The sequence below is a fragment of the Leptopilina boulardi genome, unplaced genomic scaffold (genome assembly GCF_019393585.1).
Source record: "Leptopilina boulardi isolate dan_hultmark-lab unplaced genomic scaffold, ZJU_Lbou_2.1 LbouV2_273, whole genome shotgun sequence".
NCBI lineage: Eukaryota > Metazoa > Arthropoda > Insecta > Hymenoptera > Figitidae > Leptopilina > Leptopilina boulardi.
In genome coordinates, this window is record NW_026137833.1 from 1,792,725 (window position 1) to 1,815,619 (window position 22,895).

The window sequence follows — 22,895 nt, forward strand, 5'->3', positions numbered from 1 at the left end:
AATCAAATGTGTCACTTCATTTTTTAGAAAAAAAGAAATCGGATTCAACTTGGAGACTTGAATAGAAACTATATAATCCGAAACACAAATTTTTTTGTTCATCAAGAAAAGAGAATTCAAAGAATAATAAAAGGGAATTTATTTTATAATATAATAAAAAGGGAATTTGTTTTTAAATTAAGAATACATTGGCATTTGTATGAATATTCAATAAATTGTTTAATTGTTTATCTAGATCTTAAACAGAAATTATTAATTATTTTTTTAACCTGTGTTTTCTTAATAAATCCTTTAAAACTGACAATTTCTTTTTCCAAAGATACAATTTGAAACTTGATAAATTAAACAATAATATAATTAGAAACGGTACTCAATACCTTTATTTTGTGTCCGGAGGGCATGAGTATGTTAAAGATTTAACACTGATTTTTAGAGATTTAAAAAATAGTTTCTTTTTACTATATCAGTTTAGTAATTCACACAGTTAAAAACTGATTTTCTGTATTTCAAAAATTCGTCTTTAATAGTAAAAAAGACAATCTGTGAATTATGAGGATAACAAGTGATTTTATTAATAAAGAGCAAAATTATTACTTCTAATTTGATATCAAATTGTAGTTGGTAGCGAATGTTGATAAAATGATTAAATTGTTTTACAATCTGTTTATCATCAACTCTAGTTGGTTTGATGTTTTACTTTTAATTTAATTTAATTATTTGAAAATAACAAAGTCCAACAGTATACACCAATTATAGGGCTTTAAAAAATACATAAAATTAACGTAGACTATCGGCAACTACTCTACTGACAAAGTAATTTAATTGATATAGCTCCGGACTGCATTTATAAATTCATTAAGTGACATAAAAAATAAGTCAACAGTGTCATCTTCCATTTGAAAATATAGATTATTTACAAGAGAACAAATTCAATTTACTGGTGACTGGTTATTGAGAACTGATGGTAGATAAAAAGGAGTATAATTACGTACAGTATATTGTGAAACATTGAATGGAAGTAGTTGTAATACAAACGGACAGTCAATCAGATCTTTTAAAAGCTGAAAAATGAATAGAATATTCGAAAAGTTTTGTCTATCCTCTACTGACTACTGACTCTACTGTATTGCTTTAAAATCAATTCCTCTAGGGGGATAAACTGTATCTTCTTTCCAAGCTAAGAATTTTAAAAACTACTTGTGGCATTGATTAATTGCATCTATATATTTTTGAAACACAGAGAACCAAATACTATTAGCATAATCAAACTTTGTTAGAACCAATGTTTGGAAGAGTACAATTAAGGTTGACCTATTATTGAACTGTCTGCATGATGTAATTAAGAATCCCAAAGTCTTAGTAGCTCTGTTAACAATTTTACTAATATGGTCTTTAAAAGATAAATTAGGTAAGATTGTGACTCCTAGGTCCTTAATTCTAAAAACTCTCTCTCAAGTACAGTATCATTAATTTTGTACTGGTGTTCCAAAATTGAGGAATTTCTGGTAAAAGATAAAACCTTATACTTAATGGTATTTAAATCAAATTTATTATCAGAACACCATTTATTAAAAAAGGTTGTAACGAACTTCGCGAGACTTTAGATATTTTAAATTAAATAGAAAGTGGGGGTTCGGCTCGCAATAGCCGATACAAAGAAATTGAGCGAAAATCCAAAACTCAAAAAAGGCGATTCGACCTGCGACGCAGTTAAATGAGCAGCTGCGAGCAATTGATCCGAGACGAGTCCATCCAGATGAGGAATAAAGATCGATTGATCGAACTTACCAGTTCGCAGATCGTCGAATCGCTGTGGCACACATCGGAGTTCCTGAAGGATAATCCTTGGGATGTGTGAACACAAAATAAACAAAATATTATATTGAACAAACAAAACATTTAGTAAAATAAAATGCGCGTATACAACAATTTACAAAGATGCGACACAGCGCATCGATTACGTGCGGAAAATCGTGAAGGAAGGTGCTTCTACGGTAAGAAGTCTCACTTCTCTCTGTTGAGGGGATCGACCGCGATCATCATCGTGACCCATGACATCCTTCGTATATGGCACGATGACACCCGAATATATGATTCGGTTAACGACCGATCATTGTCGTAGGCTTGAGGCTTACGGCTGGCGCGAGAAATTAGGAAGTAGGGAAACAGCCAGGAACGGCATATTTATCCGAGGAGATAGAAAACGATATGGATCGTTACAATGTTCAAGTTATCTTGAAGAGATAAACAAGAGTTCAAGTTGTAAATATGTTTATATAATTTAACATCATCTTCATAAAGAAGATGTGGGTAGCCTAAAAACATTGATACATCGTTCATATTAATTGAAAACAAAAGAGGACCCAAATTAGATCCTTGAGGAATACCAGATGACGGGAAGAATGGTTCTGAAATATATCCATAATATTGTATCTGATTAGGTCTGTAAATATGACTTTATTAGTCTCAATAGTTTATCTGATAAATCAAAAGTAAGAAGCTTATCTAGCAACAAAGTATGATCAACTTTATCAAAAGCCATTGATAGATTCGTATAAACTACATCACATTTATTATTATTGGAATGAGCAAAATTATCACAATGCAGAAAAATAAAGATGTATAAGAAGACGTGATAACGCGGACGAGGAAAAAATTAGAGCAGGGTAAGAATGGGAGAACAATAATTTATAATTGAAAATGGAAAAGTCATTTAAGCGGTTTGAGCTTATTGAACAAGGAAAGGGAAACATTATGATTAGATGTATAAAGGTAGAGTAGAAGGAGGGAAAGGGAGAATTGGAAAGATCATTGATGTGGCTTGAGGCAAAGATTAATATTAGGTGTATAAAGGGTTGGGAGGAATGGATAAGGAGAAACCGAAATTGTGGGCGGTGAAATTGGAAGTTCAGAAGGAGTCTGTAAAGGATTGATGAGACTGAAACTTGGAAAGAGAAAAGGCTAAAGTGGTTACTAAAAAAAAAGCGCATCAGCTGAGAGAAGGTAACAAAGTGAGCTAAGAATTGGTATAGAATATGTTTCGATGGATGAGTGTAAGATGGCAAGTGAGAGAGGATACAGAAGAGGTTGTTAAAGTAAGATTGGATAATGGTCAATATGTTTTTCTGACACTTACTATCGACAAAAAAATCATATAAAAAGACTAGAAGAAGAAGAAAGCTAATCGGCAAAGGAACTGGAATCAGAAGTCCAAGCGGATATTCAGTTAAATTACGGTATGAGAATTGCGGTTAGATTAAATTAATTATGTAATTACTATAAGGAATTTGATACAAAGTCTCGAATTTTGCTTTATGCAGAAAGACTAAATGCACTACGTTAATTAATATGTAAAGATTATTTGACAATTCAGATAGATTAAAAAATATTTAAATATTTTAAATTACAAATATTTTTAAATTATCGATCCAATTCTCATTACATCAGTCAACACCAAAGTGTTAAACTGACATAAATAGTTGTTGCAAACATTATAAGAAATGCTGAGTCATAATCTATAGCCGACGTCAATCAACATCGGAGTGTATTACTGAATTAAACATGAGTGGTGAACCCCATTGTTTGTTCTTATACCTATATAGAGGTAGGATTTGGCACAACTTGCTATAGAAACCTAATAACTGAACAAACACAAAGATATGACGTAAAACAAAACTTAAATTTAATCTAATAAATGGAAATCTAAGCGCACTATATGAAAATATTTATATGATGAAAATAGTTTGCAAATTGAGCTTGAATTTAAAAAAAAATCTAACATACAAGAAATATAGTGTAAATATACATTTTATGTAAATGTACATTTTTGAAATACATATATACTTATCAAAAAAAAAAGTAAATGATAAGTTAATTTTACTAAACTTACTGTATTAATATAATTTTTCCACTATTTGTATTTCATTTAATTTTTTCCTTCTGAAACTCCTCTGAAAGGTTTACTCTTCTTTTTAAATAATTCTCATTCGTCTTCTTAATAACTTGTTTAAACGCGTAATTCTACAATTTGTTTTTTCACTTTCTTTAACTTCTTTCATTGCACATCAACATTTCTCTCGTACCTTCTAAATTAATGAACATTTTCTTTATTTAGGAATAAAAAAAAAATTTCCAGCTAACAGTAAAATTAAAATAAAAATCAGAAAAAAATTTATTAAGAATAAACATAATAATAATAGAAAAAATAAATTACCGCTAATTCTAGAGTACAAAATCGGAAATTAAAAAAATGTACATCAAAACCAAAATTAATCAGCGAAAGTCATTAACTAATTGAATGTCAAAGCAAAAAAAAAGTGTGCCTTTACATTTTCCCTTAGAAAAAAAAAATTCTTTTATGTACTTTATCTTAATGTACTGTGAGTTTGTTCAAGTTTCTAAAAGGAGTTAGGGAGATCTTTTTGGAGCACGCACAAACACTGTGTCATCAAATAATGGACATTGAATGTCTACAAGGACTTTGTTCCTCACTAGTGTTGAAATACAATACCCCAATGTACCTCAGCAACGATGCCAGTATATTTCCTCTGAATTATCACAGTCACGACGACGTTATATTCCCAAGGGAAATGTGACCCCCTGAAACCGAGCAGAACCGATAATGTGTTTCCGGTATAAATTTTGAGGCATACATATATATATATATATATATATACACGTGTTTGTGGATCGATTCGTTCCGCTTAACTCGATCTACGTTCCGGTCAAAACAGGATTTTGCGTTTATAGATTTATCACACAATTAGGAATTATTGTTCGCAGATTAACAACTTGTTACAGAAAGTTACAAAGCTGTTAATTATCGATCAATTTGAAAATGAATTATAAATATTAAAACATTGTATTATGGCTTTTTATTTGCAGAAAAAAATACCCCCCGAAGCAAATCGAAGTTGTAAACAATTATTCCTTGAGTCATTAAAAGGAAACGTTTTCATATGGACATGATAAGTAGAGACAGGATTCTTGGAAATTTAGGTTTAAGTTCGTTGGATGCAGCCAAATACTAGCGCAATTTAAGAATATCAATTGACTCTCAGAATTGGAGTGAGAACATTCTGAAATGCAACTTGATAGTGCTATTAAGCCTACTGAAGCAACTAAAATCAACAGTCTTATGTATAACTGTTTGAATAAATTTTTATTTTATTATTCATTACTCCAAAGCTCCTTTTTTTATGCCCAATCCAAGATTAGTTGTAATTATATAGCCTCTTTAAAAAAGGAATAATAATTTTAAAATTTCTATTGATAAAAATTTTTATAGACAATTTTTTCATATCAAACAACTTGGAGATCGAAATTTAATGGATTGTAACAATCTCTTCATGATTTTTTATGAATTATTACGAAAGCAGAATAAGTATCAGAAAAATAATAAGAAAATGTATTTCATCTCCCGTCATAAATAACGTAAGCATTGATTTTCTTGAAATTCATGTTCAACTGCATAAAGTTCTAGAACGTTATACTATTTTCTGCCTTATTGAATCGCATAGTTGTTACCTTATCAGGTATTAATGTCTTAAAACTAAAAAAACAATTCATAATAATTTTCAATGAATTAAACATCAAATCTATTAATTACAGAAAATGATATTTATTTTTTTTTCAAAATAAAATATCCAGATGAAGACATGAAGTAACCAATAGGTAATCATAAAACTTCGTAAGGGATTAAAAGTTTAGAGCTTCAAGATACAGGGAAGTTCTTTTACTGACAAGCTCCCCTAGCTCAAATCAAAAGCACTTCAAGCTACTTAGAAACTTCTCAGTCTCACATTTTGTTACTTTATCCACGAAAAAGTATTAAAAAAGACTTGAGAGAATTGTTTTGATCAAATTGGTGAGCATTCACGTTAAATGAAGTAAGTTCTTGAAAAGCGAGTGAGAAAAAGTGATAAGCAAGCAATACACACCGACAATATATTGCTGACGTTGAAATATTTCTCCTTGTGGAGGAAGTGATTGAAATCTCGATATAATCTAGTACATGCAAAAAAGGATGTAAGATATTACACAATTTTCGTTATATTAAAAAAGTTTTTATTCCGTGTAATATAAATGAGGGTTTAAAAGTATAACTGTGAAATTAATTAAAGCTGTTTTTTCAGCAAAATGATGTATGATTTCAAAAAAATGTCTTTTAATTGTTTAAATTGAAAATTATTTTCTGATTTTTTTAATGGATCGAAACCGTTAAATTAAAAATATTAGTGATTTAATTAGATCCTGAATAGTGGAATTGAAGTCCTTTATTATTATTATTATTATTATTATTATAGCTTTGAAACTTTCTAAAGGTTATTATACTGAATTTAGGAAGTATAGGTACTTTTATATCTCTGTACAATCACAAAATATGAATATATCGATATCGTTTACCGCTTGGATCAAAGCAATTCTCAACGGACATGAAGTGAGCTTTTAAAACGTAATGTCAGTGGAGAATCGGTTCCAATGGAGACGAAAAGTCTTGCAAAATTAGATTTTGACCAATTTTTATACGAGTCTTTTGCCTACGGGAAATTCTCTTTTACATCAAACTAGAACTCTTTACACTCCTTAGACTGTCTTTTTTTTTTTTTTACTAAATACTAGAATATTAATAATTCACATAAAAAGAATGTTCAATATTCAAAAAAGAAGTATTAATTTTTAGTTTGATGAGATTAAATACTTGATATAATTTACTTAACCCACTTGTGCCAGGTTATCTAAAAAAAATTACTTTTCAAAAATAATTAAAAACGAAAAGAAAGAAACAGTGTAAATAATGTTTTTTTAATCATCGCACTGAATAAAATGTAAATAAATACAAAAAATATTGTTGAAGACCTAGTAATGAATGCAAAAATTTAATTTATAAACTCTGAAATTTGAGAGTGAAGACCAAATAAATTTTTTTCTATTTATGTTGATACAATTTTGAATTGTGTTGTTTTTTCTTTAAATGTCAATATAATAGTAATTGTGCTGCTAATCATCAAATTAAGGGTTCCATTTAATGCATTGGTAATAATAAATAATCCAATATGACGTTTAATTTACCGGCAGCTCTCTTTTAAATAATAAACAGAGGAAAAGCATAAATAAAAGTTTCACTTACAGAGATCAATTACGAAATGTCAGAATACATAGTAGGCAACATCCCCAATTTTTGTTTTTTTTTCACCCTATTTCAAATCAGTAAGGAATGTCATATAAAATAAGGGGAAGATCGACAGTCATCTCTTGTTTACGTCAGCAAGAAAATAAAATAATACAGATCTGTAAGATGAGAAGAGCGCATATAAGTGTCAGTGGACTTTCTGACTCAGCTGCTTTTTTACGACAATTTATTCCTTATACCTCAGTAAATCCTTAATCAAGAGTGTTCAAATCTATTTGTAAATGAAATAAAAACAAAATAATATTTCCCGACACATAACCTCAAATTCGTCGTGTCTACCTGAAGTTGCGCCAGGTTATTAAATACCAATTTTTATACCTTTAGAAAAATTTTTTGTTTGGTATAGAATATGTAAAATTGCTTTATAAAAACAAAACACTATGCAAAAGAAGTACTGTATTTATTTGTTATAGTTGTTCACGGAATTAATATTATACTTAAATTTGCTGAAAAAATAATAGACTCACAAGATAACTATTGCGTCATTTGAAATATCATTTATAATATCACGAAAAACTTTTAAAATTTCAATGAATTTTATGTTATTTATTATAAAAACCAAAACATAATAAAAAAATAACGTTATTTAGACTGAAAATCATTCAAAATTAAAGAAAATAAACGACGTGTTGGCTGACACTTAGGCGTTGTCCGCCATTTTGAAACGTAATCACCTGTGACATTCAAATTTTCGTCCCGTGAAATATCCCTAGAATATCTTAGGGATAAAATTTTTTATAATGAGGGAGAGAGAAGAATCCTTCGCAGACAGCAACAAACTGACATTACAGACTTTGATGAATAATTGTAGGACTTAATAATTACTACGATGTTTAGGTTATTGCAATAATTCAATTGTCAACCTTTTAAGGCTATTTATTAAAAAAATGCAATAACATAGACATCACTGTTATTATTAATGTCCTTGAATGGTTCCAATTTTTATTTCTACAACTATTATAAAAGATAAAATTTTGTTATCCATTCGGCAAAAAAGGTTATTAAAATTGTAACTATATAATAGTTTTTCCATAAAATCTTTTAGATTTTTTGTTACAGCAGGTTATATCAAATATTGTATGTATTCTGATATTTATTTTACATTGTCAAATTGCGCCAGGTTATTGAATACCAATTTTTATATTATTATTTATAATTATTTATTAATCGAACTAACGTTTTGAATTAACTTTTAAGATATATTAAAAATTTCTTGTATAGAAAATGACTAATGATGGAACACTGTTAAATATATTCCACGTTTACTATCTTTTTACCATGTGATTTTCCTTTAAATAAAAATCTAATTCTTTTTAATATATCTTCATTTAAATATAATTTATTTCCTCCTAAGTTATTCATCAGTTATTAAAAAGAATTTGATTACTTACGGTGCGAATGGTTGATTATGGAAAGTTTCTTGATGATAACAGGTGAGTAAAAGCTATGAATAGTCAGTAGGCCAAACTGACGAAGAAATGCAGGAATACGAGAAGGACTTTGCTTTTATTAAGTAAAACAGCTTGATGGAGAGAGAGAAAGAGAGAAAGAGAGAGAGAGAGAGAGAGAGAGAGAGAGAGAGAGAGAGAGAGAGAGAGAGAGAGAGAGAGAGAGAGAGAGAGAGAGAGAGAGTGAGAGAGACAAACTTCTGAAATTCGGATGCTGAATTGCCGATCGACTATGGTATATATTTTGAGGCTTGCGCTTAATTCATTAGTTGAGCAAATTCGTATATTCTAACTTTCCAAAAGCCCTCAATTTCTCCCTTTCCAATTTTCTCTACGTCTCAAATTCAATTAAAAGATCCATGAATTTTGCTGCAAATGAAAATCAAAATTATCCTTTCGAACATGGATATTATAATATACAATGACGAGAAAATCATATAGGAGCAAAAATAGGAAAGTGTTCAAAAACATTCTTTAGAACAAGAAGCTGCTAATTCGACGAATGCTTCCGGCTTTCAAAAAAAAAGGAGAAATGACTATTTTTATCTGTTTCAGACATATATATAAAGGCTGACTCAGCCCTGGAAACGACACGGAAGTAGTTTGATTCTCGTGAAAAACAGAAAAACCCACGGAATGGGAAACTATTAAATTTACTTTCATAAAGTCAGAGAGAATCTGTATTTTGGAGGCGAGTAAAATAAATTTGTATGTGTTATCATTTTAATTACTTTTTATATCAAAATTAAAATTATTTTCTTGTTTATTGACTAATTTATTCTTTCGGTGATTTTTAAAATTATTTTCCAATAGTTAATTAAAATATTAAATTAAAATTTTTGCTTTTAATGTAAGTTAATCAGTAGTTTTAACAGTAAAGATTAGTAATATAATAATTTTCCGCTAGCCAAAATAAATTAAAATATTGGCTTTTGAAGGGATACAGTATTTGCACATGAAAGAGGATAGGTTTTTATTTCGAAAACGTAAATCAATACCAAATGGAGTTGAAAATTAAAACTTTAAAAACAGCCGAATGTAAAGATTTGAGAAGTTATGATAAAATTAAATTTTAGAAATCATACGAATATTAATTAGATTATATAAAAATTACGTTATACTGAAAATTTTATTAGATTCGTATATTAAAATTAAATTTACTAAAACTTCTTTTAAATAATAATAATAACAATTCTTTTAAAAATAATTTCATTTAAGAAAATTGATTTAAATGAAATAAAAATATTAATTCCCACTAATTGAAATTAATTTCTAACATAATTCAAATTAATACAGTTCGAGTGAATGATAGTTCAAAAATTGTGAATTTCCAAAGGGTTAAAAGCACTAATATGTTGTGTGATATATTCAAGCGACTCTAATAAATAATTACTTCTATAATAATAATTATTAATATCTATTCTAACAAAAATAAGCAAAATGATAAATTTTTTTTTAATTTTCGTTACTTTTTTTAAAAAAATTTACAATTTTCTTAATATTTCATAATAAATAATTTATTAAAATAAAATTTAAATGATCCTTGTAGGTTGTGTTGGTAAATATATGATATTAGACCACCTGATCTGTCCTACTTGCAGGATAAATGGTAATACAACGGCAAATGCCCGAGGGACATTCACTGTTCTTTGGTATGAATTTAGTGTATTTTATTCATAAAGCATAAATCAGCACCACTTTTGAGAATAGCCTTTAAAATTTTGGCATGTTCGCTGGTAAATTATGAAAATTAAATCCAATACAAGTATAAAACCACTCTTACCTTACAGTAACATGCATTAATTTCATAATTATATAACTTCTTGTGGTCATTTCATCAACACTTTGCATTTGCAAAAAGATTTTTTCTTAAAAACCAAAAAAAAAATAAATTCAAATAATATTTTCAAATTTCTAATATTAAGAATGTGAATAATTTCCTAATAATAATTTAGTAAAATATTGTCAAATAAGGTTAATAAATCAATTAAAAAAATGCTCGAGACAAATTATTACTAATGGAAATTTTTTACTCAATTTAAAAATACTATTTTGGAAAATTATTTGTTACGACATGCTATAAAATTACACGTGTAACATAAATCTTTCATTAGATATTTTATTCTAATTGCTAGTATAACAAATTTATTATATTTATTTAAGATAAGCAAATAATAGAATGTATATATTTTCATATAATTATAATCAGTTTTTATGATATATATTTAAGCGTATTCTGTTTGAATTTATTATTTCAAATTAGTCCCTTAATACATTATAGGCATTAAATTGATTCAGAATGAAATTAATAATTTTTACGAGTTTTATTATTTGCACACTCACTGTAAGTAAAAATTAAGGAACAATAATTTTTTTTTCAATTTGATTTTTAAAACATTAATTATTCAATTTGCATTTGTGCAGTAATATTTTTACACAAAGCAGTACAGTTTAAAGTAAATAAAAATATAAAATTATAGTAAATAAAGTGTAAAAAAATTAAAAAGAATATTGAAAATTATACACATGCTTTCTAAAATTTGTTTTTGTCAAAAAATTTTACATATTTATTTTACAAAGACATATATTTGAATTAATTTTTTAAAGGTACGATTCGGTGTTTCTCAATATAATTCTAATAATAATGGATACAACATAACAGATTTGGAAAGTGATATAAAATTAATGAAAAATTCTTTATTTAAATATAAAGAAAAAGAAAGGAAACAATTAAAGATTATAACCAAAATCGAAAATAATAATATTTTTAAATTCTTTAGAGACCGAATAGAAGGATATTTAGAGAAAAGTAATGAAAGTAAAAGAAAAAAGGTATTATTTACTATTAGCAGTGAAAAACAATAATTTTTCTTATTAACAATATTTATTTAAAATAATGAAATATTATCACTACATTTTAGAACGATAGTTCAACAGACTTGTGTTTGACAGCATTTACTAGATCATGGACTGGAGACGTTCGAAGAGAAATGAAAGAAATGAAAACTTGTGCTGATAAAGCTATAAATTTGACGTTTCATATTCCTCTTGAAGATATTAATTATATACAATCAGTTGTAAGTTAATTATTATTTATTTTTATCAAATAATCTTCAAATATAAAAACTTACGACAAATTAATAATTTTAAATATTAAAATTAAATTAGTAAATATAATTTTTTCTTCTTTTGAATAATTCCAAAAAGTGTATGTATATTTAAATTTTAAAAAACCAAATTCCATTTCCATATATGATAAAATTTGAAATTATACATTAATTTTATTAAATATATTTCATTTAGACTAGTTACGTTTACAATTTTTATTTTAATTTAATTATTATAGATGGGTGGAAATTACTCATTAAATATTGAAGCAGTTTCAAAAGATTGTGAACATTGGACTGTAGGAAGATCAAATGGAATAACAATGGAAGACTGTTACGCAATAAAATCGCCTTTATTTCAAATGATGTCAACTAGTTTTTTAAATTTAATTAATAATTTAAAACAATTAGTTACGAATTGTACACTGACAACGTTTAAGGAAATACAAAATTGTGCATCTGTAACAAGAAATCAATTAGAAAATCATTGGAGCCATATTCATTTGGAATTGGATGACTGTTTATTATAGATGACCTGTTTAAATAAATAAATACGCATGTAATTTCTATTAATATTAATAAAATTAGTATATTATTCTCAGTTGGAAATTATCTATTCCGAATACCAACCTTTTTTACAATTAGATCCCTACTTTTTAGAATCTATATTAATTAAACTGTTAATGTAATTAAATCCAAAGTACTATTACTAGCTATTGATGTTACAATCTTTAGTTTGATAAAATTGTAAGCAGATCATACTTACATCAAATGAAATTAGTAATAGTAGGTCTGAAATAGTTATTGAACTACAGCCTTCTAAAGAATTTCATCGTTCAAAAATATGAAAAAGCTGAGGGGAGGAACCTAAGTTGAAGATCTCATAGAAATTAGGATATCCATAAGATTTTCATGTAATGTCCGTGGATATGCTTCGAAAGTTCTAGAGTTAGTCTAATATCGAAAATGTTGGATATTTAGAAATTACAACGATACTTTCACAAACACTTACACAGATACTCACACAAAATTGTACCTACACTAACAAGTTTAAGTTTATAACTACGGTATATACCTGAAGGACCAAAAAGGTTCAGTACAAAATAAGCAACGGTCGAGTACAGTTGATTTGTCGTTTTTTCCACAAAAATGTAACTAAACAGTTCTTTCAATTTAAAAAGGAATTAACAAAAGATCCAATCATATTTTCATTACCTCACATATGTAAATTGTGTTTCTGTGCAAATTATATGTTCTTAAACGAGCTTTAAGTGTGTTTTATTTGTGTTAAAAGTGAAACCTATTTTCTTTACCCACTGAAATATTATTTTCCTATAATATTTTCTAACACAAAAGCCTCTGGATGTTTTGAATGTTCGGATACTATTAGGATCTGAAGATTTTGAAGTGTTTAGATATTCAGAAAAACGTAAACCTAACAATGAAGGACGGTTTGAAATCTCTAAAAGCGAAGAGCACTATAAAACAGTGCGAATTTGAAAACGGAGAAGGCAACACTGCTAGCCAGGATCAAGGAGAGAATTCTAAAGATGTTAAAGTCTTCAGACGTTAAGAAGAACCAGAACCTAGGGAACCTGGTCTGGACATTCCGAATTGGGTCCGTAAGATCATAAGGGCGCTGTTCTCCCATGTGGAATCTGGCTCCAGAGAAGACTGCACTCACTGTGTAGTACAAAGGGAACTCTCCTCACTTGAAGAGTTAAAATAGGTTGCAAAGACGTTGAAAAATAACAAAGCTAAAGTCAATGACGGGATACCCAGAGAGATCCTCAAAGAGGTTATTGCTGTTTATCCTCTTGCTACTCCTCAACGTCGTTGATACGTATCTGGATAGTTCTTCAGTGACTGGAAAACGCAGAAGTTGATCCCCTTTAAAAAGGGAATAAACCTCCAGATCATTGTTTAGACCGAATTGTTTATTGCATACGATGGGTAAACTTCTACAGGGAATGATTTTAAAGAGACTTCAAGGAATTTTTGTGGGCGAAAATAGCATATATTATAACCAATATAGATTGAGAAAAAGCTGACCAACGGTAGCGATTTTAGCAATTGTTGAAAAGGCAAAAAAATAAGAAAGCAGAGAAGGGAATCTCCACTTGCAAAATTAAAAGTCGGAAGATGGTTCCGCAAGTGGAAATTAGGTCCAGTTAAAGAGTGTGGTATTTAGAAAGTTGACCAGAACAAGAGTGCAGGCTCCAGGTATCTGCCTTGATTATCAAGGCTAATGCAGATTTTCCATTTCCCTTGTAAAAATAAAAAAAGGTTTAGTCTGCGGATAACTGGTCCGAGACATGAAATGCCTTACCCAGATAGAAGAAGTTTTAAATGATTGTTTGATTATTATTTTTGATAGATTAACTCATTAGTAGATTAAAATATTTAGATTAAAAAGTGTGACCCGATCTTTGAACCCTGCAAATGTTTGTAATAATAATAATAATATAGTTGTTCAGCTACAAATGAAAATTTTCATTTTACATGTTCTCATAATTAGCATTTAGAGAAGGTGATACCTATTATTCTATTTTCTGTCAATTTAAGCGTGTAGATTTAATTTTGTATCCATGATTGTATTTAAAAAAATTCTTATACAAAGTAAATTATTCCAAGAATAATTATAATAACCTTAATCTGTTTATTTAAGATACGCAAATTTTATATGTCGCATATATTTAAATATTTTTTATTTAACTATATAATTATATAAAGCCATCGATAACATATAGTTTCACAATGTTAGATATGTGCTAAAATTAATGACATCTCAACAAAATATAAAATGAAACTAATTTTTTTTTCGTCCTGCATTATTTGTATTTTACATGTAAGTTATACAACAAACATTTTTATAATCTAAAATTGTTTACAAAATTGTAACTCTATATCAAGTATTTTACAAAAAAAAAACTGCAAAAAAATATTTACACTCATGTAAAATCATGTGTAAAATTATATTTCAAAATCTAATTCATATGCCAATGTTAAACATTTATTTTGTTTAAGGTACAATTTTGTCAGTCGTTCATTGAAATTAACAAATATAGCATAAAAGATTTTGCAATCGATATGATGAGAATAAAACAAGATCTGTTTAAATATAAAGAAAAGGTGCACTTGGAATTTGAGATTTATTATAATCAAACAGTAGAAAATTTTTTTTGCAATCATGCAAATCAAAGTAAAGACTGTATGAGTAAACAAAACGTAAGTAAAAAATTTTAAAACAAAATAATTTTTTGATAGTAAACTATAGTAAAAAAAACTTTAATTTCTACACTATTAATTAAAATTTTTTTTAGAATTTAAATTAGTACACACCCACTTGGAAAGATTCCCCGAAAAGTGCCCCCTGGAAGTTCTATCAGAATTCCGCCGGAATATCCAACGTAATTCCGTCGGAATTCCAAAGAATTTCCGATGGGATTCCGATGGGATTCCGACGGAATTAGGACTCTAAAAATTTTGAAAAAATTAATCTGAATTCCGTCAGAATTCCGTCGGAATCTCATCGAAAATTCTTTCGAACTCCGATGGAATTCCGACGAAATTACATTGGAAGTTCCGGCGGAATTCTGATAGAACCTCCAGGGGGCACTTACCGGAGAATCTTTCCAAGTGGGCAACTAACGAAATAAATGACAATTCTTTTTAAGATCAAAAATGGTTATGATATATCACTGAACAGCGAAGAGAACAAAAATATTGATGAAGCAGTGCAAAAAATAAAAGCTTGTATCAATAATGCTAATAATTCATTGCTACGCATTCCACTGGAAGACATTGATTACGTCATTTCAAATGTAGGTTGACTACTCTTTTTAAACTATTAATAAAATAAGTACAATTTAAATTTAAAATCACATCTGACGTCTTTCTCAAAAATGTAAGAATTGTATTGATCCACAAAAATTATTTCAGTTTGGTGCCGATGTTGCCTCCAATCTTAAAATATTCTCTAGAGATTGTGAATACTGGACGGCAGTATTATCACGTAATATAACAATGAATGAATGTTATGCATTAAAATCACCAATATTTCAATTAATTGTAAATAATTTTCGAGAAACAATAGATAATTTGAAAATTTTAATTGTAAATAATGCTAAGAAAATGATTGAATCAGTAAAAAATTGTGCGTCACTAGCAGAAATGTGGTTTAAAAAAAATCTAAAAGATAAATGATAAATTCTCGCATATAGATAAATTAAATTTCTTTTTTTATTTTGTAAACTAGATATTAATTTTCACTGATTTTTCTTTTATGGAAATATATAAATGTTTGTAATTCGTCAATAAATTTACCTTATATTTTACTATGGCAATATCAATTTTATTGCATTCTCGATATCAAGCCATTTAGTTGCTTTCGTTGGCTTCCTAGTTCTATGACTTTTCGCACACAGAGAAACAGAGAGAAAGAGAGAGATAGCTTTCACTATAAAAGCGTGAATTCGTGCTGATGCGAATTCGAATGCAACCTTTATTAAAAGACGCTCTCGCTTTTCTATTGTTTTCTTATATTTTGTCATTTTCGTTGTATTATCAACAATATAGAACCTTCTATAAAATGCATATGGTTACAACAAGAAAAAAAATAATAATATTAAAATAAGAATACGGCGGAATAAATGCAAAAATGATAATGAAAAATTCTTAGTTGAGAGTTTTATGTTCAATTTGAATGTTTAATGATATCTTGGCATTAGTTATGTATGGTTCACGAATACAAAATTTTTCTTCTTGATAAGAAACTTGTTATACTTTTACGATATCATAATTTTAAATTTCTATCTAGTAAACATTTTACAACTCAATATACAGTGATTTTGTAATGCAGAATATGATTCAGTATCTTGAGTTCCTCAAACTTTGGCGTAGATTTGTTTTTAAACTATTTGATAAATTACATTTACAAATCAGTGATGATCTGAGAAGGTAAATTTTTATTCAAACTTTAAAAAATATTCTGATTTTGAAAAATAGTCATCAAAAATATATAATATTTGATGTGATTCTGTTAACAATATATTTAGGATTATATCAGAAGGAAGAGGACAAATATTTTAAATTTACGAAAAAAAATCATGATGAATGAAAACGATTATTCAACAAATTAAAATTAAATTTAGAATTTGCTACCTCTGTACAAGGAAGCAAAAAAGAAAGTAGAAGAATTTAAAGAAACCTCATTTGCAGCAAAACCATTGTATGAGCAATCTTTTTTTACCGTCAAAGATATAAAAATGAGACAATTTTTGCTGTTCAAATGTTCTTTCTTTTTGTATTTTTTCTTATTCTCTAAATGGTCATAACAATGTGACTTTATGTCAAGACATTGTAAGTCCAGTGGCTTCAATATAGCCGTGTATATTTGCTCCCATTTAGAACAATGTTAGGAGACATGCCATACGACACGTGCTTGCAGTCTCATGAATTATTCCATATGTATATGTGTATATATACATTCTCCGTTCATAGTGTTAACGATATTTGCTTTTGAGGTGAGATAACTCAACCATTTTACGGTTTATTCTGTTACTTCTTCCACACACAAAAAAAGTCTCTCTATTGTCACAATTCAACAACCTCTTTGCATATTATTTTACATTTACTTTTTGGCTCATTTATATTCATTTACGCATTTATATAGCTATTTATTAAGTGGTAAGTCAATTAATGTTTAAACATACCTTTGAAGAATTTTTTTGAATAATATCAATAGATTAAAAAATAATTTTTTATTAATTTTAACTATTTAACATAGATAATCCGAAAAATTCAGAATTTCAATAATACGGAAAAATTTTATTGTATCGGTTACTGACATTATTTTTTGACACGCAAAACAAGGAAACTAAAAAAATTTATAAATTGTAACTCACCTCATTTTCCAATTTAACATAAATCAAAATTAAAATTCATTAAATGAATAATAAATTTTAATGTTACACTAGTGTTGATTAAGATTATTTTAATAATGATCAAAAGAGTAATTCCATTGTTTTTTTAATTTATGCATTTATTTAGGTTTAAAGTGTTTGAAAATCCATCTCTAGTGCAATAAAATGTATACAGAAAAAAAGGTGGGTAAAAAGTTGTAAAGATAGAGGATAAAAGTCGTTAGGATACAGGGTAAAGGATAAATTTGTGATATTTAAAAATGTTACTAAAATATTACATATGTCATATTTGAATAAACTGTCTAATTTTAATAAAAATATTAGTAATTTTACACCTAACTTATCAAATCCACAAATTTTTTATAAATAAGTAATTGCACGTGGAAATATGTTTCCTATAATTATTGTCTATTAATAAAAATATCTTTGACTAATACAACTGACAGCTGACGACAGTACGTAAATAATCAGAACTGGGAAATTACAACTCAACTTCTGTATTGTTGCACGACAGCAGAGTTGGGTAGTAACTGAATTTTTTGTGCATATTAGGCTCTGTCACTTGTGACATCAGAGTCGATTCTAGGTGTGACGTCAGAAGCATGGAGAGACAACAAACAGACGACACAATGTTATTCTTATGGGGAAGAAAATTAGTTTCCACTTTCATCAATTTTATTCATACTTTGAACATGGAAAACGCTTGTTGACATCTAATAAAATTAAAATGTGTGTTGATAATTAATTTTGTTATATATTTGATTCAATTGTATTGATAGATTCTCTCAATTCGTTATAATAAAATATAAATTTTGAGGTTAGTGGTGTTTGTTTACTAACTTGAAATCTTTTACTGCTGCGGTAATTCCCACTGAAAATATATATTTTATATCTTTTTTAATAACATGCATACTGGATATTGTATAATAATGTTAAAATGTGAAATGTGATTAGTAAACAAACTTTTCTAACCTCAATATTTATATTTTATTATCACGAATTCAGAGAATCTATCAACGCAAATGAATCAAATATATAACAAAATTAATTATCAACACACATTTTAATTTTATTAGATGTCAACAAGCGTTTTCCGTGTTTAAAGTATGAATAAAATTGATGAAAGTGGAAACTAATTTTCTTCCCCGTAAGAATAACATTGTGTCGTCTGTTTGTTGTCTCTCCAGGCCTCTGACGTCATATCTTGAACTCGAAATATCTCGATGAACTGACACAGCCTAATATGCACAAAAAATTCAGTTACTACCCAACTCTGCTTTCGTCCAACAATACAAACGTTGAGTTGTAACTTCCCAGTTCTGATTATTTACGCACTGTCGTCAGCTGTCAGTTGTATTAGTCAAAGATATTTTTATTAATAGACAATAATTATAGGAAAAATATTTCCACGTGCAATTATTTATTGATATAAAATTTGTGGATTTAATAAGTTAAGTGTAAAATTACTAATATTTTTATTAAAATTAGACAGTTTACTCAAGTATGACATCCATTTTTCTAGTAATATTTTAGTAACATTTTTATCCATCACAAATTTATCCTTTACCCTGTATCCTAACGATTTTTATCCTCTATTTTTACAACTTTTTACCCACCTTTTTTTCTGTATTACTACCTTTATAAGTGTCTTCGTTTTACCTTGAGAAACCTACAACTACTTCTAGGATGTCATTGCGAAATTTAGAATCAATTATTTATAATACCCCTTAATTGATTGTAAATCCCAGGCATCCAAAAAGCAGCAAATAAAAATGGATAAGGATGATTATGAGAGACTGTTAAAAAAGACTAACCGCAGGGTAATACTAATGCTAAATCCCTCTCTGGTTTCGATCTTCCAATGCATGGCGAGGCGGCGATAGCTAGTGGCTCGTCAATTCTGGAGGGTAATACCGCTCTGAGAGTCCTATATATTATTGTGGTCGAAGATAAAAGGGGGTTTAAAGTACCACAAACCACCGTGGTAAAAAAGTGTAAAAAGAGGCAGTGCATCGAGCCTTCTGAGTGTGTTAAGCGTAAGCAGCGAAAAATCGGCATTTATTCCTCTAAAGCAGACGATGAGGCCATCAAAAAGGATTGTGAATCCGGCTATATTCTCAGAAAAGAGAAATCAGAATACGTAAAAATGATTGAAAAGCTAGTCACCAAGGTGGTCAAAGCTTACGACAACCAGAGGAGTGTGAACATAACCATCAAGAACGGTCTGAAGAATCTTCAAACTTTCCTTAAGAAAGAAAAAGCAAAGCACATATCAGCTGACAAGTCAGACAGAGAAAATATCAACAACAGGATCGACGCTGGTTATCCAATTCGCAAAAGTAGGACATAAGCGGACTTTTTGGATAAGCTTTGAATGGAGATTAAATCGGATGTCAGCAACACGAGAGTCGCAGCAGCTCGAGCTACAACAAATGGAGACTTTAATTATAATCTGGAATGACTTCAAGGCGAAGGTTGCTAAGGCGGTCGGAGACATGGGTCAAGTACAGTCGGTGGATTGAAAGATCACACTTGAGATCAGCGACTTGGATTGACTTACCTAGACTTCAGGAATTTGAACGCATAAAATTAGGTTTTGTGAGCTACCCGATTAAGACAATATAGAAGTAGAAGAACGGTAATGTACAGGACACATCAGCAGCGTGGTTTATGTACGTAAAACCCGATCATAAGTTAGCAGATTGTAAGAACAGATCAAGAATGCCAAAAGTACATCTTTGACTTTAGATAATACAATCGGAGAACTTCAATAAAGAATAGAGATCAAATAAAACTTGACATTGAGAAGAAGTCTGTAGATCAGCATAGACCCCGAAGACTCAAATATCATCCAATTTATCCTAGACATCAAGCTTATAGAGTTGGCTTTATTGTAGACTAAGGCCTACAAACTACAGCAGTCAGAATAGAAACCAAATTGTAAGTGGATACGCAGTAGACAAATTTATGGATTTAGAAGGTCCATTCCCCAAAATCTCAAATTATACAATCAGTTAAGTGAACAAGAAATATGGGATGCTAGTGCTGCTAATTAGAAGCATAATACGGAGACCTAAAGGTGTAACGCCTAGTCCTAAGTGGATCCCTACAAGGAGGGGTTTTATCCCTTTTCCTGCACTGGCTAGTGGTAGAAGAGATAATCAAAGAAAAAGAGTTAACCAGAACTAAAGTTTCTAAAATAAAAAAAGTATTTTATGATAAAGATTTTCCATTTTGGTTTAATTTTTATGCCTAATTTTTTTGTACAAAATGTCAATAAAAATGTATCTATAATAGTTGCGTAAAAAAAATTCTTGACAACAGACTATTTTTCAAAGTTTCCAAGTGGTGTAGCCCCTTTTAAGATGAAATTGTTCTTTTTGCACTACTTATAGCTTCATGCCTAAGTTTAAATGATTGCCGTCACGTGCTCAATGTAGGGGATCCCCTGGACTGAAAGTACCCTATCTAGATATATATCATCTAAGGCTTTATATAGGTGGACGTCGACTTAACTAAGCGTGCCAATGCGGGGCTTCTCTGGCTTCACTTGCGTCTGATCCTACGTGTTTTGCACTCAGTCGGATGTCAAGGCACGCTACTTATTCTTCTACATAACACAAAAAAAATACTTATTAACACTTTACTTATTAAAATTAACAATCGTCTATAAATACATTAAAAAAGAATAGTATTACAATTTCAGTAAAATTATGCATTTAATTATTTAATTAATATTTAATTAAAAAATGTAATTTTGTATATATGTATATATATACAATATATGTATATAACTTTATTTTCTAAAATAATTATTAGTTACAAAAAATTTTTAAATTATTTTTGGCTTTGATGTGATTCTATTTTTAATTATTCTATTTAATTTTCATTTATGTTAAAAATGTAATTTAAAAATTTTTTTTTGGTATCTAAACATACTTTGTTGATCCCTAATTTAAAATTAATATCCAGGTTAATATAAAGTTTTTTTTCTATTTCAAAGAGCAACATTTCATGAGAATATATAATGAAGCATTTGCGCATAAGCTACAATGTTAAAAGGGTTGCTTTGCCATGCTATAGAGATTACTCCTCAGCTATATAACATTTACGTACGTATTTAATTTTTGACTTTCAACATTTGCATTCATTATAATGTTATTAATTTCAAAATTGTAGACTATTTTTTTTCTTATTTTAGTGTGTTTAAAAATAAATAATTTACTATTACAATATGTTTGACTTTATTATATCAGTTATAAAATGTAATGAAAATAATATAGCGCACGCTACATCTGTGAGAGGATAAAAATTAATTTAATACAATATGAAACAAGTTCATTAAATTAATAAGCAAAATTACAAATCTGATATCAGATTTTTGAAATTGAAAATGTTGGATCCAAAAAAATAGTGGAAGATTTTTTGAATATTGTTAAATTATTTACAATTAGTTGAAGTATATTTTTACAATATTTATATGCAACATAGGTTAAGATTAATTTATTATAACGGTAACATTAATGATTGCTGCAGAAAGTAGGAAATCAATAGATAAGAAATTATTTGTTTTGTACAACAGTGATAACATAAAAAGAACAATAGTATTGATTGTTAAACAAAAATAAATTGGTCGTTATCAGCAAAATTTTGAAGGAAAGAGAATAACCATCCATTGGAAACGCCATTTACGAGAATAAGCGTAGGGTCGCACTCGTGGGACATCCGTTGAAGGACCCTTCAGCAAGCGGTTTGGCATGAACAGACCAAGAGGTTGAGACGTGCAAGGAGTGCATGTCGAACGTGTCGGCTTTGGTACTGTTGCGTTGGAGTGTACAACCGCAGAGATTACGCTTGGGAATGAGTGTCTGCCATTTGCTCTATTCTCACTATGGCAATACGTGCACCACATACCTTGTTAGTTTGTATGCACAGATGAATAAGAGTAAATTCTTTCATACCCAACTTTAACGCCTTCTTCCTATTTCAAACACTAATCAACATTATTGTCTTCAAAATTTTATAATGCAGATAAAAATATTAATTATAATAAATAATATATTGTTTATGTAGGTGTTACCGTTATAATAAATTTATATTAATTCAAAGTTTATAATTAATTTTCTTGGGTTATAATTTCTGTTCATTTTAAAGTTTAGCATTATTACCTGATTATTTATTATTATTAGTTATCTATGCCTTTGTTAGGTTATTAAAAGGGTTG

At 28.6% G+C, this 22,895-nt stretch overlaps 3 protein-coding genes across 3 annotated transcripts in view; 2 read left to right on the top strand and 1 right to left on the bottom strand.

Moving 5' to 3' along the window:
* The window catches only part of LOC127281518 (glutamate receptor ionotropic, kainate 1), a 154,142-nt gene that overhangs the window by 68,272 nt on the left and 62,975 nt on the right, over positions 1–22,895 (bottom strand). The gene's annotated exons all lie outside the window — the stretch shown is intronic.
* On the top strand, positions 10,875–12,348 carry LOC127281520 (uncharacterized). Its single transcript, XM_051305244.1, has 4 exons — positions 10,875–10,984; positions 11,248–11,472; positions 11,562–11,717; positions 11,987–12,348. Exons 1-4 carry the CDS (start codon positions 10,940–10,942, stop codon positions 12,275–12,277), a joined length of 717 nt encoding a protein of 238 aa, XP_051161201.1. The 5' UTR covers positions 10,875–10,939; the 3' UTR covers positions 12,278–12,348.
* LOC127281521 (uncharacterized) lies at positions 14,474–16,084 on the top strand. The gene is made up of 4 exons (XM_051305245.1): positions 14,474–14,595; positions 14,775–14,975; positions 15,425–15,571; positions 15,690–16,084. The coding sequence occupies exons 1-4, from the start codon at positions 14,551–14,553 to the stop codon at positions 15,951–15,953; spliced, it is 657 nt and encodes a 218-aa protein (XP_051161202.1). The 5' UTR covers positions 14,474–14,550; the 3' UTR covers positions 15,954–16,084.

Excerpts from the sequence above, each read along its gene's own strand:
- LOC127281521 (XM_051305245.1), top strand. The coding sequence starts at position 14,551 with ATGAAACTAATTTTTTTTTCGTCCTGCATTATTTGTATTTTACAT. Across the intron at positions 14,976-15,424 it reads ACTGTATGAGTAAACAAAAC|ATCAAAAATGGTTATGATAT; the intron begins GTAAGTAAAAAA and ends ATTCTTTTTAAG. Across the intron at positions 15,572-15,689 it reads TTGATTACGTCATTTCAAAT|TTTGGTGCCGATGTTGCCTC; the intron begins GTAGGTTGACTA and ends AAATTATTTCAG.
- LOC127281520 (XM_051305244.1), top strand. The coding sequence starts at position 10,940 with ATGAAATTAATAATTTTTACGAGTTTTATTATTTGCACACTCACT. Across the intron at positions 10,985-11,247 it reads TTATTATTTGCACACTCACT|GTACGATTCGGTGTTTCTCA; the intron begins GTAAGTAAAAAT and ends AATTTTTTAAAG. Across the intron at positions 11,473-11,561 it reads ATGAAAGTAAAAGAAAAAAG|AACGATAGTTCAACAGACTT; the intron begins GTATTATTTACT and ends ACTACATTTTAG.